The 18,954-nt window shown below is 45.1% G+C and overlaps 1 protein-coding gene across 1 annotated transcript in view; it reads left to right on the top strand.

Annotated features, from left to right (window-relative positions):
- The window catches only part of LOC142564600 (phospholipid-transporting ATPase ABCA3-like), a 59,414-nt gene that overhangs the window by 7,015 nt on the left and 33,445 nt on the right, over positions 1-18,954 (top strand). The window contains exon 2 of the mRNA XM_075675655.1: positions 12,827-12,952. Coding sequence (XP_075531770.1) covers positions 12,827-12,952 — 126 coding nt within the window. The remainder of the gene's footprint in view (positions 1-12,826; positions 12,953-18,954) is intronic.

Raw genomic sequence — 18,954 nt, 5'->3', positions numbered from 1 at the left:
GAAGTCCATCAAGTTCCTACCCCGACAGTTCATGGCGGCACTTCCCCAGTAAGGATGATGAGCGTTGAAGTCTCCAATAACAACATGAAGGCCTGGCGAACTTAGTAACACAGTGGATAGATAAGAGAGTTCAAGTCTTTGTCTAGGAGATATGTAGGCGCCGATGATCGAAAACACATGTAGTTTATGTTCTAGTGTCACACACACATATTCATTGCTGTCATGTGGAGTGATCGTGTTCCGCACAAACGTCATGTCACTGCGTATACCCATTAACACTTTGCTCTTGTGTCCATCTTCACGTGACCAGAGCTTAACGTATCCGGAAAGGCGAAATTTCGGCGTGAGATTTGGCTCGCATATCACGATCACTGGGAAGCGGTATTTGAAGACTCGTTGCCTAAAGTCAGACATGCGGCCGCATAGACCTCGAGCATTCCATTGCATTATAACAGACTGATGCATCTTCTGTTCCAATGTCCAGTGTTTTATCGTGAGAGCCATGATTAACGCCCTTATTTTAGAGCCGCTAATAGCGGCTCCATAGCATCTAACGCCTTCACGACGGATAGTGCAGTTGGCACTGCCAATATACGCATAGTGTTTACTAGCTCTTTAAGCATGCCTATCACCTTTTCCTTTCCAAGCCGTTCATTACCCTCCCTGCACTTGGGGAGCGGAAGCCCTTAGTGGTAGGAAGCCCTTAGTGGTAGCGCAGGCCACTCAATAGCCGAAGAGTTTGGACGCACGTAGGATGACGCCTCATTCGTTGACGGGCGCGGAGGTACTGAGGGAGGCGCATCTTGTGTGTGAGGGCCTTGCTCTCTCTGTGACACGTTTTGCATCCAAGTACTCAAAGGGAGTGCCTCTTTCCTCCGGGGCTTGCTCTGGGAGCGGCGACGCCTTTGCCGCACCCGGCGCCTTTTCTTGCGGACGGAATCGGCAGCCTCCTTGTGCATGGAGTTCTCTCTCACCATTTTTCTCAGAATTTGCCTCTCCTCTGCCATTTTGGGGCAGTCCTTGGATGTCCCTTCATGGGCTCCGGAGCAATTTGCACATTTCATGGCGTCAGTCCCACAGGAGTCTACCTGATGAGCACCACCACATCTTCGGCACGACGTAGGATTCTCGCACACAGCACTCACGTGGCCCATTTCGAAACACTTGTGACACTTTAACGGTCGTGGTGCATATGGACGCACTGAGTGCCTCACATAGCCTACTTTGACCGATGCTGGCAAAGAGTCTGACTGGAACACCAGCTTGATGCACCAGGAGCGGCCGAATCGGTGGATGTCGAGGATTCGCGCTGTCGGCGATAAAAGAGATCGCAGGTCTTCATCCTTTATGTCAATGTCCACATCTGATACCTGCACTTATGTCAATGTCCACACCAGTGCAGGTACCCTTGCCGTACGCTAGGAATGAGCGAACTGGGATGTTGCCAACCACTTGAATGCCTTTCAAAGCCTCCAATACTGCCTGAGAATTTACGTCCACCATCAGAATGTTCTTTCGAGCATTAATGCGGATCTCTTTCACATGTCCTGAGGCTATTCGATCGAAGTATTTGGTCAGCGATTGTCTGTTCAACGAATTCATATTCGTACCTTCCGTAGTTGGGGTGTAGCCCACGGAGAAGACCCGTTCGTCACATCTGCTTTTATGAGTAGAATCACTGCCTGCTGACGTCCGGCGAAGCTTGCGCTTCAAGTGGCACGGTTGGACTAGCGTGTAATCACTGTCCGATTCCATCTCTGCCGCTGTTGAGCTGTCAGATGAATCGGGAAGCCTATCGTCGGTGATGTCGCGGTTTCCCACGGCCATGGCTGCCGCCGCGGGACTCGCCTTGCCATGAGGGCGCTGAGGTCCTCCGTCCTCCATTCCGGAGGACGACGTCTTCGGGGAAGTTCCTGATATGCAGAAGTCGCACAACGTTGAAGAACCACAGAACAAGGTCTACCGTTCCGCATTTCCAAGGAAACGAAGGAAATTATACAATTGCAAGGGGCAAATGCAGCAAAACTTTGAAGAACCAGAGAACAAGGTCTACCGTTCCGCACTTCCAAGGAAACGAAGGAAATTATACAATTGCAAGGAGCAAATGCAGCCAAACTAAATCAACTGAACCAATTTAACAGTAACGGACAAGACATTTTACTCAAAGATGCAATACAAACATCAACAAAAAAAAAGAATTTCAAATATGCATGATCATAAATGCAATAATAGAAAGAACAACAAAAAACTTCCACTATACACATGACTACTAATAAAAAAGAAAGGTATCTGAACAGCGGAATATTGGAAGTAATAAGGGTGAAGAAAAAAAAGAGAAAGAAAAGAAAAAAAGTGAATGGTAAATATTTTCTGTTGGAAGAAAATGCTTCAGATTTTTTTTTTATATATGGACGTTGAAGGCGAAGTTTTCACGCAAAGTGCTATGGAATTCCAAAGCGAAAAAGCTGCAAAATGAACTGATTGTTTGCCATAGTTGGTGCACACCTGAGGTAAAATGAGGTTATTGTGTAAAGCAAATCTAGTGACATTAGCGTTTATCAGGCATGTCTTAGGATTTATACGTGTAGGAACTTCATTATTCAATAACGTACTTAATAATAACTTAAAATTATTATACCCAGATTATACAACACAGTTTCTTTGACAGACAGAATGTTATTAGAGTGCAGCAATGGGAGAGCGCTAGTGTTATAGGGACAAGAGGTGACTATTTTTACTGCTTGGTTTTGCAAAGTTTGAACTGAACTGAGGTGAATATTATATGTATTTCCCCAACATATTAACGAGTAGTTAATGTGTGAGTGTATAAAAACGTAATATAGCGAGACAAGTATAGAACACTTAAAGAATTGGCGGGCTCTAATCAGTAACCGAATGCAGTAAGCAACTTTCTTTTTAATATTCGAGACATGATAATGAAACCTGAAGTTAGTCTGGTTCTACGGCTAAGAATGAGCAATGAGTGCTATAAGGAATTAAATGGGAACAAAGAATCAGCAATGGAACTGAACAAGATGGTTTCTGAGGGGAATTAAATACAATAAAATTGGTTTTCGAGAGATTAATAACAAGATTTTTATTTATACACCAGTTTGTCTCTTTTGCCAAGTCATTATTGAGTTTGGTAACCAAGGACGAAATATTTTTATCGTAGTTAATAATGGTTGTGTCGTCGGCGTACAATACACAGTGTGATGATGTTAGACAGTCAGGCAGATCATTAATGTAAATTAAAAATAATAAAGGTCCGAGAATAGAACCCTGTGGTACCCCTAGGTTAGTAACCTTAGCTTCGGAAAAAAACAGAACTTTGAACGATGTTATGTCTATCCTGCAGATAGGTTCGTAGTAACATTAGTGCTAGCCCAGTTATGCCTAGAGCTTCCAACTTTGAAAACAAAATGTGATGGTTAATATTGTCAAAACCTTTCGTAAGATCAATAAAAACTGAACCTGCAAAATCCCCTTTATCAATAGCTTCCTTTAAGCGATCCGTTAGGGAGATGAGAGCAAGGTCGGTCGAATAGGCAGGACGGAAACCATACTGAGAATTGAAAAGAATATTAAGTTTAGACAGGTAATTGGTTAATCGAGTAACAGTCAACTTTTCAATCACTTTACTGAAGAATGGCTGTATACATATTGAGCGGTAATTTGTTAGTAACGAACGATCGCGTCTCTTAAAAACTGGAATTACTTTTACTCGTTTCAGCCCAGATTGAAAAATGTCGGTCCTGAATATTAAATTGATAATAAAACATAAAACATCACATATGAGATGAGCAACTAGTTTTATGGTAATAGGAAGAATATTATCAAGACCGGCACTTGTTGCATTCAGCGTGCCAATGACATCAAGAACTTCATGGGGAGTTGTAGCGTAAAGAAAAAATGAATGCGGCACGCGATTCAGTGACAGAGGACGACTACTGATGACTGGTTTGTCCAGAAAAAAGGCATCACTGAATGCTCTTGCTATCTCAAATGGTTGATCATATATAATATGATCGTAAAATGATAAATGAGAGTTGTTCATTTCTGCGAAAAAGGAATTTAAAACTTGCCACTCTTGTCTTGAGTTGCTGCCAGATTGACCAAGTTTGTGCTCATAGTAGCTCTTCCTTGCATTCTTTATTTTGCTGTTGAGTGCGTTGCGAAATTTTTGTATCCTGCAGAGAAAGCGACACTAAAGGTTGCCTTTTCGTTTTTTATATAGGTTGTCACGTTTCCGCATAGTGGCCAGTATGCTAGCATTTAACCAAGAGTTTTGAGGAAGGAACAGGATTTTCTAGCAGTTTTTTCTTGATGGTATGTGAATCGATAAAGATAATAAAGTTGCGGAGAACTGTGAAAAGGCTTCTTGCGGATCATTATCTTCAAGGACAGCAGACCAGTCAGTTTTAGTCACAGATTCCAAAAAGGTATCTTTGTTCAGTACGTAGCTGAAGTATGAAAGGTGGGTAACTGCGGGTCTGAGTTGAGGAAAACAAAGATAGGGTAATGGCCTGTTATGTTGAAATCAAGGATACCAGCCTCTCGCGATGACGTCATGTAGCTTAGCGCATGATCTAGTAGTGTTCCCTCATTTATCTTATTACAATGAGTAGGTAACGTTACAAAACTTTCAAAACCGTAACTCTGAAAACAATTGCTATGAAGGGAGGAGGTACGTGAAGTTTCATCCAGAAGGTTTATAATAATATCGTCCATAATAACCACATTCTTGTTTTCAAATGATAGTTCGAGGGCGGAACAAAAGTCAACGTAAGATGAAGACGGTGATCTGTAAATGTAACCAAAAATAAATGTCCGCATAACTTGGTACCATACACGCTCAGATAGTGAACGATAGTCAAAAATTCATGACGTGTACATCACTACTAAAGAACACAAAATGTTCACAGACAGTGAAAAAAATAGTACTTAAGGAAACGCGAAAGCCGTTTCATGTACACACATACAAAAAATAACTTTAAATAATGCCCTAATGACCTAAGTGCAGAAGACCTTGTGATATGCGCACTGAGGGCTCCTGAAATACTCAGATATTCGACAAAACTGGACGACGTGTACGACATAGTCATGACAACTAAAGAAAAGAAAAATTCACTGGCAACGGCAAAAACAGCGACATGCAAAATACCTAAAAGTAGAATAAAATGCTAAGATTGTTTTATTGACAGTCATACCCCACAAAAAAAGTACCGACGATTACGTTACTTCCTAATGCGAAATTTGAGCGCAGCAAATAAGCTGTTTCACCTTTTCGATAGATTGAGGCAAAGAAATCGAGCAACACATGTATGCGCTATCACAGAATTTTTTTTTATTTTTCACACGTGTTCCTTTAACAAAGACTCCACTAACAGTTCTTGACAGTCATGAAGGAAGCTTTGTGGTCGGAGAAATAGACTGATATATGTTCGACTTGGTACACGAATGCTTGATTCTGAAAGACGAGATCTATACAAGTGCCTCGCGAGGTTGTCACATCCGTGGGACGCGTTACGAGCGAGAGGAACGGGATGTTCTCCCGCATAAGTGTTAGGAAATTGCTGTTTGTCTTTATGTCAAGCCGCCACCGATCTGGCTCTCTGATTGCCACCGCACAGGGCGAACGGCAGCGGCAATTTCGGCTCGGGCGGTGCACATATACAGATCCGCCGCCACCGATCTGGCTCTCTGATTGCCACCGCACAGGGGTTGCATTGGAGGAGGAGCGAAGAAAGGAATTAAGTTCGAGCCGGCGCTTTGACAACCGGAGACTCGCAGGAAGAGGGGGGAGGGGGGCGGCGTGTACACCCAGCGGCAAACGATGGGGGCAGAAGCGCGCGCAGCAAGCGGACAACACGATAAAGGGAGGAGGGAAGAGATAGCAGCGACTGACTGATGCCGCTGACGCCGATAGTGAGTAAACCCCAGCTGCGGAGTTGGTTTCAGCGACAACACCGCCGATGCCGACACAAACAATATGACACCCTCGCTTCCGCAGCGCTAAGAACCAGGTCTAGCCGTGGGAAGGTGGTCACGTATTCGTCGACGTGCCGGGGCCTACGTGAAATAACCGGCGCATCGGCAACTGAAGAGCACCCTATCCGCCACACAAGAACAGGGGGGGGGACCCTTTCCTCCTCTTTCTGCATGGCGGCGACGGTGTTCTATGCAGTCACGTTATCTTGACTCTCTAGCGGCGTCAGCGGCATCCAGCGGTATCAGTCGGTCGCTGCTAGCGCTGGGGGGATGAAAGGGGGGCGGAGCTGGTTACGAGGCCGACGACAACGCCGACGACGACGCGAAACCCAGGAACGGACGCCAAAGAGCTGCGCTCTAAAACAAGAACTTACTTATATACCTGCACAAAAGTACATGAAATGCAATACATGTTTAGTACTACTGAATAAAATGAACAATGTATGGCAGAACAAAAATGACATTGCTATAAAACATAAAAACACATTATCATATTAATTTGCATTTGGCCACAACTTGAGTAACAGCGGCAAGGGGGAGCGGGAGATAGTCACCTTTTGCAGGAGCACATTGAAAACTTTAGAAGAGTTAACTGCTGGGCTAGTTGGTGATCTTGCATACTGAAAAAATGTTTTCAGTACACATCGAAAACATTCGCAGAAAGGCCTATTCCTGAATCAAAGAACTGGCGAAATAAGCCAACAACACAACTTTTCCTTCACCACAAATGCAATGCTTAGCAGTAAAATTACGTCACTTGAGGAGAGTGAACGGCTGGGCTAGATGGTTATCTGAAATAATAAACGAGTTTCTCGCCAAAACCACACACACAACAAAGAGCCCATGTTGTCTCTTTCTTGTGTATGTGGTTTCGGCACAAAACTCGTTTATTAGTTTACTTAACGCACTACGTCATACATACTGGGCACTCCTTTGTGTAATAAACACGAACTACAGAAAGCTGCATGTAGGACACTTGCAGTGCTTATGCTTTCAAGAAAAATAAAAGTGATCATGCCTACACATGAAAGTTATTCGCACGGTTTTCCCATGGGCAATCACTGCGATAATTCATAAACAGGAACAGTAATTTTTCAGGTTTTAGTACGTTTGTAGAAGGGTGACACCAAGAAAAAGCGCTGAGAGCGGAACGGAAAGCTGGGCGAGTTACTGAAGTTGCAAAATGTGACTTGGCACAAAAAAAAACAACTCATAGACCCGATGAAAATGCGTAGGAACATCCATTTGTCAGCTTTCTCTCTCGGTAAGAGGGAAGTGTAGCACAATGAAGGTGCAACGACGTCCGGAGACTCATAGAGCACACACATGCATAGGGCCGTGTTCATGCGCAGGCGCCTTCTGATTACCTTGGCTCTGCGCGCTCACCTGTTTTAGGCACCCGGAAGAACCTTGCAGGGCTCCTTTTTGGGGTATTCGTCCTCCACGTAACTGCCCACGCCGGTCCAAACACGGAAGCCCAAGCTTCCCGATAACAGCAGATAACAAAATATGCAACTTCATGCAGCGGACTAAGCTGGCGCCGGGCCGGAGGGCACGCGAGGAGACAGTAGAAGGTGAGGGGGTTCTGAGGGAGGGCAAGGGGAAAGCATTTGAGAGGAAGGGTGAGAGGACACGGCCTCCTGGATCGCTGCGCAAGGGCGCGCACCCGTCTAGGAGGTCGTGCAAGTGAAGCGGATTTACTTTCCCGCCCTCCTGGTGGATGGCGCCAATTACCTCTGCCACCGAAGTGGCGGTGTTTCCGAGGCCGGCGCCAAGCGCATGCACTTTTTGTTGGATCAGCCCTGCCGGTTCGACTCACATCGCAATTGCGGGGGATTTCAAGACAGTTGTGTCTTTGCCATACGGAAAGTGGTTCGTGGCGTTTCTCTTGGTAAGGTTCTGCATTCAGTGTTACAGAAACATCAGTGTACCCAGGACACGTCATCGCTCGTGTATAGACGTCACATTGGCCAAGAACCTTTCCAGTGTCACCAGAGGACGACTGGCCGTATATCATAGAGATCATAAAGTCATAGTCACCTTGGTAACCAAATAATAAATCAAAGGAAGCAAAAAAACTAGCTTATACATAAAAAAGCATGGAGTATGCAATTTCTTAAAACGCACAAAAACATGAAGAAAACAAAATGTAATGTAGTGTGTATCTTTCTACTATAATTAGCATATTTATTTTAAACATATTGATCACAACATATACAGCTGCGCTGGCCAATGATTTTAACAGAGTTGAATGGCTCTGAAATTTTGATCCCTTTCTGGGGGATTGCATTTCACCCACAAACGTCTTGAAGTTATCGCTATGCTCAAAAGGTGCCTGCATAATGGCAACACGCTGGAATGTTATCGATGGTTCCGTGCGTTCTTTGTGGCCACCGAAGCTTCTGTAATGTGAATGTAAATGCGACGCGAATTGTGAAGTACTTTCTGAAAGACAGGCGGGCGCAGCGATTACCCTGGAAGCTTTAATGACTCTTGTATAAAAGGCAACGCCTTTAACTGGCAGAACAGATTTTAACCTGACAGCGTTGAGGAGCCCGCGTCGCAGAAAATCCAGCGTCGGCGTCAGACGTCGTTTCGACAAAAAAATTTTTGTACCACCCGTACCCAGGCCATCCACCAGACGCAAGGAATTTACTGAAATAATTGCATTTCTCAAGCTAAAATACGCGGAAGAATTATAAACTAGGAGATACACACAACCTGCAGACATGAGAGCTCTCGGATTGTAATTTCACTACAGGAGAAAACACAATTCTCTTACGCGAAAACTCAAAGAAAGCGTTTTTTCTAGCGCTTCTTCAATTCACAGAGCGGCCGCGGCATCCGCCATTTTCGAGGATCGACGACTGTGTTCGCGGCTATCGGTGGTCTTTGACCGTAGCCCGTTTTTGAGGGCACATGTTCGCCCAGGTAGATAAAAGTAAAACTGCTGGAGTGGAAGTCCCCTATACCAGCTTATGGGCTCGGGTTAAGTCGGTGGCGGCCATATTGAAGAGCTCAAGAATCGGCCTGCCAAGAGCTTTGCAGCGCTGTTCGCCGACTTCTCCAGCGGTTTTTAATTGCTTAACGGATATTAAAGTTGTAGTGTAACACTGTGGGCTATGAGGCGAGCCATACCTGAGGTCTCAGGATTGCAGATATTCAATTACATGGACATTTTTCCATGTTATCGGCATCGATGTGAAGCCGCCGCAAAGTAGAAAACAAATTGCGCAATAAATATAATTTGTTCACCTTCTCTATTGTAATGCAGAAATCGATCAGCCATGAAATCTGTCAGAGCAAAAACAATAAAAAACTGAAAATGTAGCACGAGAAATAGCAGTACATGCAACAAACGTAACTATTCATTATTATCTTAATAATTATGAGGTCTTGCCGGTGCTTTAGCATTCTCATTTCATGGTGGGTCTTCGGAAAATTGGTGGCAGATTTTCGCTTTAACCTTAAATATCGAATTTTTTGTTATTCTAGACCAAGGCAATGCTAACCTGCAACGATATTTAAAAGAGAAGGACAACGACAACATCTCACCTGCTTCGTTATCAACCTTCCGAAAAAAACTCACTCGCCATCACGACTATGCGGAAGTGAATGGCCAGCGAAGCTGTTACAAAACCACTCTAATGCCGTCGACGGGGATATGAAACGTTCGATAGTTTTGCCCAGTCTAAGCACGACACCGTTGTTGAGCATTACAATTTTGCACTCCTGGACGCTCATCGTGTTCATGCTTCTCTTCGGGAGTCCTTGGGGTCTAGCCATAGCGGTCTTGCAATGAGCTGAATGAGTTCCCAGACAGGTCTCCCTTTTATATATGAAGTTTGGTGACGTCACGCGCTCATACGTAGGCTGTTATTGCCCTTTTCCCACCGGAGCAGCTTATGCAGCTGGAATCTTCTGCGGGAAACACCCGCGGGGAGAAGGTACATGCTTGGCGTTGTTCACAGGCGCCTTATCACCCATCATGTGGTTTCGAGGCTTGTTTTGCTGTTTTCTTTATTCAACTGAATACTGAGCTGTGTGTTGTATGCCTGATTGCAAAGGTGATATGTCTTTCTTTTCGCTGAGGGACACGAAATATCACGACCAACGAGAGGCTAACACATTGGATATTTGGATATAAAAAGCCAGAGGGCGCTAGCGCATTTTGGGATCCGTACAACACTGCGCACGGCAAGATACCACGCGCAGAAGCACATAAACTACGGTGACTAGCGTGCTTTTCCACCCCGCAAGAGGGTGAAGGGGCTGCTGCACTTCACGGACGCTCCCTCCACTGCAGCTGTTTTTCTTTAACCTTCCTGGGTTCGTCAAATAAAACGCTAGTTTCATCATTCAGAGTTTTGCTGCTTTCTTCACCGTCACTACTACGCGACAATATGATTAGTGACAGTGAACTGGAATCACAATGCGTAGATGTACAAAGTAATAAATATCGATTGGAACTTGCCCGCCAGGCATTACCACGAGATGCCAGCAGCTAAGTGATATCCTTGAAAAGCTTACTATCATCGCCAAATAGCGTCCACTAACAGAAGGCACCGAAATTTGATATTTATTTATTTATTATTCTTTTACACATGCTGCAGCCCCTGCTGGGGCTATAGCAGGAGTGGATAATACAGTATAATACAAGAAAGAAACACAATAGGCAACAAAGAAAGTTTAGGCGCAGTGTTGAGGGAGTACAAACAAGAATTCATTTAATGGGAGAGAACGGTTGGTTCCCGGTAGCGAACTCCATGTTTCACTTGTTTTAGGGAAAAAGCTATACTTAAACGTATTAGTGCGTGCAAAAAATGGTGTAATGTTAAGCGCGTGATGTCTCCTACTAGAAGAGATTTTTGCAAAGGTGATATATTCATGACTGGAGAGACGACAAGATGAGTGAATAATGCCATGAAAAAATTTTAAAGAATTAACATGTCGCTGCTCGGTGAGAGATGTCAGGTTGAGTGAGGACATGACTGAAGATGGTGAGAACTGGTGGTCATAACATCGGTAGACAAATCTAATGGCTTTCCTTTGTATGGCCTCAACTCTGTCTATTTCGTACTGCTTGTAGGGATTCCAATCGATACTACCATATACAAGTATAGGGCGAACAATAGTTTTATATAACAGTAATTAAGTGTCGAGCGGAGTAGTAGACAGAGTAGGATGTAAATAACCGAGTTTTTGTAGAGCTTTAGTCGTAATGGAATCAATGTGCTGTGACCAGGACAGGTTAGTAATGAACGTGAGACCAAGATATTTATATTTCGAAACGTGTTGAAATAAATTATCATTAAATCCGTAGCTGAAAAGGAACAGGTTAGCTGTATTAGACAAGGACATAACCACAGTCTTACGAAAGTTAATATTCATTTGGGATGAACTGCGAATCATAACAAAAAAGTAAGGAAGCACCAAATGAAAATGTTAGATATTAGACCAAATTAATTCGATGACCGTTTTATGTGCGGCAATATGTGACTTTGTTGCGTACAAAATAGCCGCCCGAAGGTACCCCTGGTGTTCCTCAGTTTGTAATTACCGCACCAAAATGTAGAAGTGGTCGCAATCTTCACGTGACCTCCCTCTCGGCCACACTCTGTGAATGAGTCAGTGCTACCGCCACATGAGATATGTTGCAGCCAAGTATACGTGGTTCTATACCGGTTTTTCATGTTCGTCAATTTCTTGCTTACAGAAGCTGTGTTATTGCTGCACATAACAAAGTTTCAGTAAAAGAAGCCTTATCTTTCAGTATTGCTCGACCTAATGTGGAGCTTGAAATGATAGGCTTAACGTTAACAGACAGGAGGACAGCGCTGTGTATTTGAGAACAAAAGAGGGCAGCCGCTTTTCCAGATGAGACTACCAGACAATGAAAAGAAGTTTAGCAGGCAATGTGGTGCACAAGGCAGGCACTGTCTAGGCTAGTATGTTCGCAGAACTGTTGCCAGGGAAAAGGGAACGCAACCAAAAAATGCAGAAAAATTGGAGTCATAGCATTAAACATTTCTCGGCATACTAAGTAGTAAATACTGTCGCAAGAGAGGATAAATTTAATAATCCTGGTGAGGACCTTCGTCTTGCAGCTATGCGCATCAATTAGGATGGCGAGTAGAATAAATCATGGCTGTGTTCTTAAGGTGGAATATATCTGCTTAGGACAGGTAGTGACTGCGGATCCGGCTCATTAAAGAGAAATAATCAGAAGAATAAGAATGGGCTGGGGTGCGTTTGGCAGGCATTCTCAGATCATGAACAGCAGGTTACCATTATCCCTCAAGAGAAAAGTTTATAACAGCTGTGTCTTACCAATACTCACGTACGGGGCAGAAACTTGGAGGCTTACGAAAAGGGTTCTACTTAAATTGAGGACGACGCAACGAGCTATGGAAAGAAGAATGATAGGTGTAACGTTAAGGGATAAGAAAAGAGCAGATTGGGTGAGGGACAAACGCGAGTTAATTATAGCTTAGTTGAAATCAAGAAAAAGAAATGGGGGCATGGGCAGGACACGTAATGAGCAGGGATGATAACCGATGGTCATTAAGAGTTACAGAATGGATTCCAAGGGAAGGGAAGCGTAGCAGAGGGCGGCAGAAAGTTAGGTGGGCGGAAGAGATTAAGAAGTTTGCAGGGACAATATGGCCACAATTAGTACATGACCGGGGTAGTTGGAGAAGTATGGAAGAGGCCTTTGCCCTGCAGTGGGCGCAACCAGGCTGATGATGATGATGATGATGATGATGATAATGATGATGATGATGATGATGATGATGATGTGTTCTTAATGCATATGTTTTTCTCTCTCGTCTAGGGCTCTTGTTGCTTGCATTTGTGTCCTTCGGGCCAGAAGCGATTGGCTTTGCCTACCTGTTCGCGGAACATGCAGAGTCTCCAGGTTCGGCGGTCATTAGGATTTTCTTATCACTGTACATTGGAGGTAAGCAGCAAAACCATTTACAGGTCAGTGGCGCCACTTAAAAAGTGAACTTGTGGAGCAAGGAGATCCTCTACGTGATAGATACAAAATAATGTAAATTAGATACGCTGCTATTTCAAGCATTCTGGTAACATGTGCGACCATTTATCTTGTGTATCCATAGAAGTAACACATAGATCTGCTTTTTTCTTTTGTCTGTTGTCTCTAATTACTCACATATTGATTCGCTTCCCCGGTATAGTCTGCGTTTTAATTGAAACGATTTTCTCAAGGCTTTTTTGGCTCATCTATGCTGTGTGTCCCAGCTAACGTTAGCCAAGCTGGTAAACAAAAATGAAGAAAAACACATGGTGCAAACTGCAGTTATCAAACCTGCTGTGTTCATTCGTAGCAGGTGTGACATCTGAACACCCCTAGTTATATTTACCGAATACCGGGATTCTATGTACTAAAAACTCGATTTCATTGTGCTGCATGCCTTAATGAGGGAGCCTGGAATAATTTTGTCGGCATGGGACTCTTTAACGTCGGCTGTGCAAGCCTAAGAACCATATTTTTACTGTGTTTTTCTCCCGCATTTTTCTGTAATACCTTGGATAACGCTATAGTGGTGCACCCTATGTATACACTTATAGCACTGAGGTTTATTTAACGGTAGTACCGTGCTTGCGTAGTAGAACGCACATCCTCCGTCTAGCTCGGGCGTCAGTTTCAACTGTGTAGCATTGGTGACGCTGCTGCTTGGCGTAATTGGTTTTACCTTACTAATTGCGGCCGGTATTCGCGTTTCCCATCTGCTGCATAGTTGCCGCGGCTTAAAAAAAGGGAGCCATGCTGACAACTCAAGCTTTTTATACGAACGGCTCTTGGTAATGTGGCACGTTGTATGAGGTGCTTGCTTGAGGCGATTGATGAGAACAATGTCGTATCAGCGGCGACGAGACCTACGGGGGATATCAACGGTTTTAACTCTTTCATCAGCAACATGCGTTCAGCAATGCGAGACGATCTATCTAACCGCAGAGTAAGTTTTGAAAAGGGTCCACTTGCGTGGGTAGAAACGGACAATCCTGCTTAGTCCCTGCGATAGAAAAAAAAACACGGGAGTACTTTGGCGTCAATCACACGTTTGTAGTGCTGCTGATGTTCGGTAGTGGTAAAACAGTGTACTAATTGTATGCTTTTTTTCGGTATGTCAATAACCTGATACACTACTTTAAATTCAGATACAGCGAGATGCTAGTCCTTTATAGTGACCCTGTGTGCGACGGGCGGCGGTAGCAGATGAGAAATTACGCTAATAATTCGGTGCTTGTCTAGCTGGCGATGTTATAGGCAAATGATAGGAAAGTTAGCTCCCTATCTTGGGTATCAGGTGGGGCATACATAGCAAGCGTATTGCCTAGGGTCTGACTGAAGTGCTCGCTGACGTATTTGGTCTCCGGGTGGCACTGCGTCGTGGCAATGAATGTCTTCTAAATATGAGAGGATGAATTCGACAACCTCTGAGAGAAAATTCACCCGGTGAAGTCTGAGGAAGAATGCAATGGTGAGGCAGTAATGAAGTAACACCGTGCGCCGTGGCCGTAGGAACAGCTGCCGTTTCGGCGCACCGCATATTACATACGGCCTGCCGAGTCCCTGCTGCTGCTGCTTCTTGGTGCTGCTGTGCTGGAAGTCGATCTGGACAAAGGGTGCTTCACCGGCGAGCGTTGCAGCTACGGAATGTGATCCAGCTTCCTCCTTATTTCTACGCCAAAGAGCTGGCGATGAAACCAGAGTCAGCTCAAGACTATCAGCAAGCGTATATATGTCGCGATTTCTTCTGATCAGCGACCCAGAGCGGACACGAGAGACAAGTTCTTGGACCTGAAACTACAATTGGTCATCGGTCATGGACGGCTCTAAATGGGGACGCCTTTCTTTTTGAGCTTCACTAGAGGCACCAGCGCCAGCCTGTACCACGACGGGGCCCGGCGCAGACTATCGACAGGCAGACAAAGAACATCCCTTCCTGGTTGACCAGAACCGCCACATTCTTTGGAAACGGTGGCGACAGTCACGCCTACAAACTTCCAATGCTCACTATTTCCATGGAACCACCTCGGCCCCCGTTTCTCCAAAGGTTGCCTCTCGATCGGATCAAGGGTGGGTTGAAGGCTGAATACCAGCGGGGGAGTCCGGCAAGGGGGTGCGACGCCATAAGGGGGATTTTGTGGACGCTGCTGCAATTCCAGTTGGCTGCGAGATGGACATCAAATTCCCTCGTCGAGCTAAATAGGGAAGCGAACACCCTAAAAAGCCGCAGCGCGGAAGTGTACGGAAGCAATACCTGAGACTTTTGATACCAGCGCACGTTCTGCTGTCGTCTCATGTTTCTGTTACCATTTATGTTACTTTTTGGCTTAATGCCGGGAAAACTGCGACATAAACGAAGGTAATTGTTCCTTCGCGAAGCGTCAGCAGCAAAACGCGCAACTAGTGATCAGCTTAGTTGACCGCTAGTGACGAATTCAGGCGCACGTGAAGGCAAAGGGCCCGTAGAGGCTATCTCCTACGCGGTCAAAGGATCAGGTGCGCAGGGAAGATATTGCGTGGCACCAACTTGGGATGAGGCGGATATTACCAACGTAGGCAGTCCGCACGCAAACGAGCAATCTCACGAATGAACTGGAACCTTCCTCGCCAATAGTAGCGCTGCCGAAGCCGTTCATATATTCGTTTATATGTTTTGAAGACGGTGGCTTGAGTGCGCGGAAGGTTGCCGTGAACGGACACGACCCATGTGGAGCGCAAGCTGCACGGTTTAGCAAGTAGCCACTTTCGGCCTTCAGATTCGTAGTTGCGACGATGGCAGTGTTGGTCACAGACGGGAAAATGAATCGTGTGTTAGTGGAGTGCGCGAGACGTCGGAATTGCCTGGGAAAAGAGAAGGCGGTCTTGGAGAGCAGCTATTTAGGAGGCGGGACGCTGTTTTAAAGCAATGTTGTCGCTATCGAAAGGCAAAGTGATTCATAAAAGGGTATAAAGCCAGTAGGATCAGCAGGCAAAGGAAATCGGCATTGAACTCCGGCGTCTGAATGTTTCTCCAGAAAGGGTATATGACCTAGTCATCGAACTCCTGAACGCAAAGAGCGCAACGATGAGCTTTTCAAAACGACGGAAGACCCGTGAGCTTCGCCTTTAAGGTTGGAACGTGATCGCATTCAAAGATTCCCGGACTACTTCTCACGCATTCCGTAAACTGTCGCCTATGTAGCCGTAATGTTTGCCAGAAAAGGCTGGCCCCGAATGATATGCCAGAAGGCGGAATTTCTGGTAGAAACACGGCCTCTTGCGAGGGCCCCAATGTCGTGGAGGCAAGGGACACCTAGAGGTGTTGCCAAGAACGAGGCACGCCCCTCCGTAGCCCCCGAGAAACACACGCGCCGGCGCGCGCAAATGGCAGACGCCGTGGCCGGCCTATGAATAGTAGAAACGCTGGAGAAGGGTTTTCTTCGACTTCTAGCGAAGCAGAATCATGTTTTCTCGTTCAGTCAAATAGCAATCAGACGCTGACATGTCTGTAGGTCATGTGTAAGTCGAAATTACGATTTTTCTATATATTTTAGCTTGACAAATTAAGTTAGCTGAGCAGCTTCCTTGCGCCACATGGAGGGCCTGGGTATATGGGTGGTTCGATTTTTTTTTTGCCGAAACGATGTCCGACACCGGATTTTCTGCGACACGGGACCCTTAAAGCGGTCGCATCAACACAGAGAGCCACCAAAGGGCGTGAAAGCTCGTGGAGCCAGACGAGCGAGCATGACTGATGCTTCTACAGGATTCAAGAAATGTCCGCCTAGCTGTTTCTGCGCCTGCCAACGAGCTGGTTTCTTCTCGTAAAATGCTGGGTCTGCACTCCTGGCACGGATCTCCAGAATTTACTACAAGAGGCACGAAAGCGTGCGGTGCCGGACAACTGGGCCGGGACCCCAATGATTTCTACTAGGTCAAAGCGCATCTTCTAGAGAAGCACGGGCAGTCAGGCTCTGACCACTTCTCGACATCAAAGCGGTCCAGTACACCTTCGCGTCCGCCGTGCCAAACCTGCTTATTCCCTCCGAATATGCGTCATTCCGATGTGGCCTTCATAGTTTGCAGCCCGCAAACACAATACTCGTAGCTAATCGGTAAACTTTATTTGCTCACGACCTGCGCTATTATTTATTAGTAAACTTTATTTGTACGACCTGGCAACGTGAGAACTCAAGTAAACACTTGGTTTCCCTATGCCATTGATGAGCCTCGTTTTTCGTTGACCTTAGTTCCTGCATTTAATCAACTTATATTTAGCATGAAGCATTAACACTATATGTGCGATTGTTGCCTACAGGCACTACAATTCTTGTTGTTTTTTTTTTCTAGCACAGCTTCGGCATTGAGTACGAAGTTTCTGTCTAACTGTCTTTGGCCAACATCAGATCACATGGCACAAACGTCATCTCTTGGTTTCCAGCAGGAACACAAGACGAAGTTTTGGACGCGTCTCACTTTTGAAATTTTTATTATGGGACACATACCGATGGACGATCTCCAGACGCAGTAGTGTTGCATACATGATGTCCGATATATAATGTACATTATGCTTTACATATGAAGGTAAAGATTCCTAGCAAGATCATAGGGTTCTTGTGATGAAACCAACTTCCGGTTTTCTTCCTGAAATTCTCTTTATCGCTGAAAAAGTGTTCAAACCTTTCTAAAATATGTTTCATCATTTTGCTTATTCTAGACGTGTTTTACACGTTTACACACTATTTAACCACAGGAGGGAAGATAACCGATGGTCATTAAGGGTTACGCACTGGATTCCAAGAGAATGGAAGCGTAGCAGCAGGCGGCAGAAAGTTAAGTGGACGGATGAGATTAAGAAGTTTGCAGGGACAACATGGCCACTATTAGCACAGGACAGGGGTAGTTGGAGAAGTATGGAAGAGGCCTTTGCCCTGCAGTGGGCGTAGCCAGGCTGATGTTGATGATAGATAATGATTAGCTTTGCCGCATGCACTCGATGAAACGGTGGCGCAGAAATGACGCAGCAGAGACAGCTGCACACGCGGTGGCCCTTGAAAGTTCAATCGGCAAGGAGTGAACGTCGTCCAGGCAAGCAACACGACAGGCTGTCAGATACGACGGAATGCGCATGCACACCGGCGCTAGATCGCTACTCTCGACAGCAGGCGGCCCACCGAATGGTGGCGCATTCATGCAGTTTGGCACGCGCTCCCGTGGTCCGTATACTTTTGCTCACAGCTGTACGTTTAATTCGCACGAAGTCCCTTACCTGCGCCACCTATACCGGTTATCATAGTTTCGGGTATGAATGCCTATTTACCCAACCAGCACGGGACCCCCACGATTGTGAAAGCTCACCGTGTGATCACGCTATGGGCAGCCTTTTAGTCGCGCGCCCAATAGAGGCATTCTTTCTAGTGACAGCACGCCCATTATCCCGTCTTTCGCAAGAATATTTATGTTCCTTTTTCCCACCCCGTATTCTACTACAAGCGTTCTCTTGATAGAAAAAAATTGAGAACCTAACAAATTAGCTTAGAATAAAAGAAACATAGGACCATCAGCAAGTTTTCTCGAGCTTTTTGTCAATACCTTTCCAAAAATTCAATTTCCGTTCACACTAGAAAAATGCAAGAGCGTAGTATCGTCACTGCAGAATCCATACCTTACTAATAGATCATTCAAAGCATTGTGCAGACGCTAGAATATCAATAAAAAATGAAAGCAAAGACAATAATGTCATCTTTTGTTATTAGACTGATAGCTCGTTACAAGAACTATTTGACAAGAAAAAAAAATATGCTGCGTGCAGCTATCTTTGTGCGCACCTTAAAAGAACAAGAAGATAAAAGACTGATTAGGAACAGGAACTATTAGAGTGCGGCAATAACTATTACAAAATATCGAAAATCGTAAATAATTTCCCAAACAGAATAAGCAACCAG

Source organism: Dermacentor variabilis, chromosome 11 (assembly GCF_050947875.1).
Source record: "Dermacentor variabilis isolate Ectoservices chromosome 11, ASM5094787v1, whole genome shotgun sequence".
NCBI classification, from domain to species: Eukaryota; Metazoa; Arthropoda; class Arachnida; order Ixodida; family Ixodidae; genus Dermacentor; species Dermacentor variabilis.
Note: the sequence above shows the minus strand (reverse complement) of the source record. Positions and strands in the feature narration are given on the sequence as shown.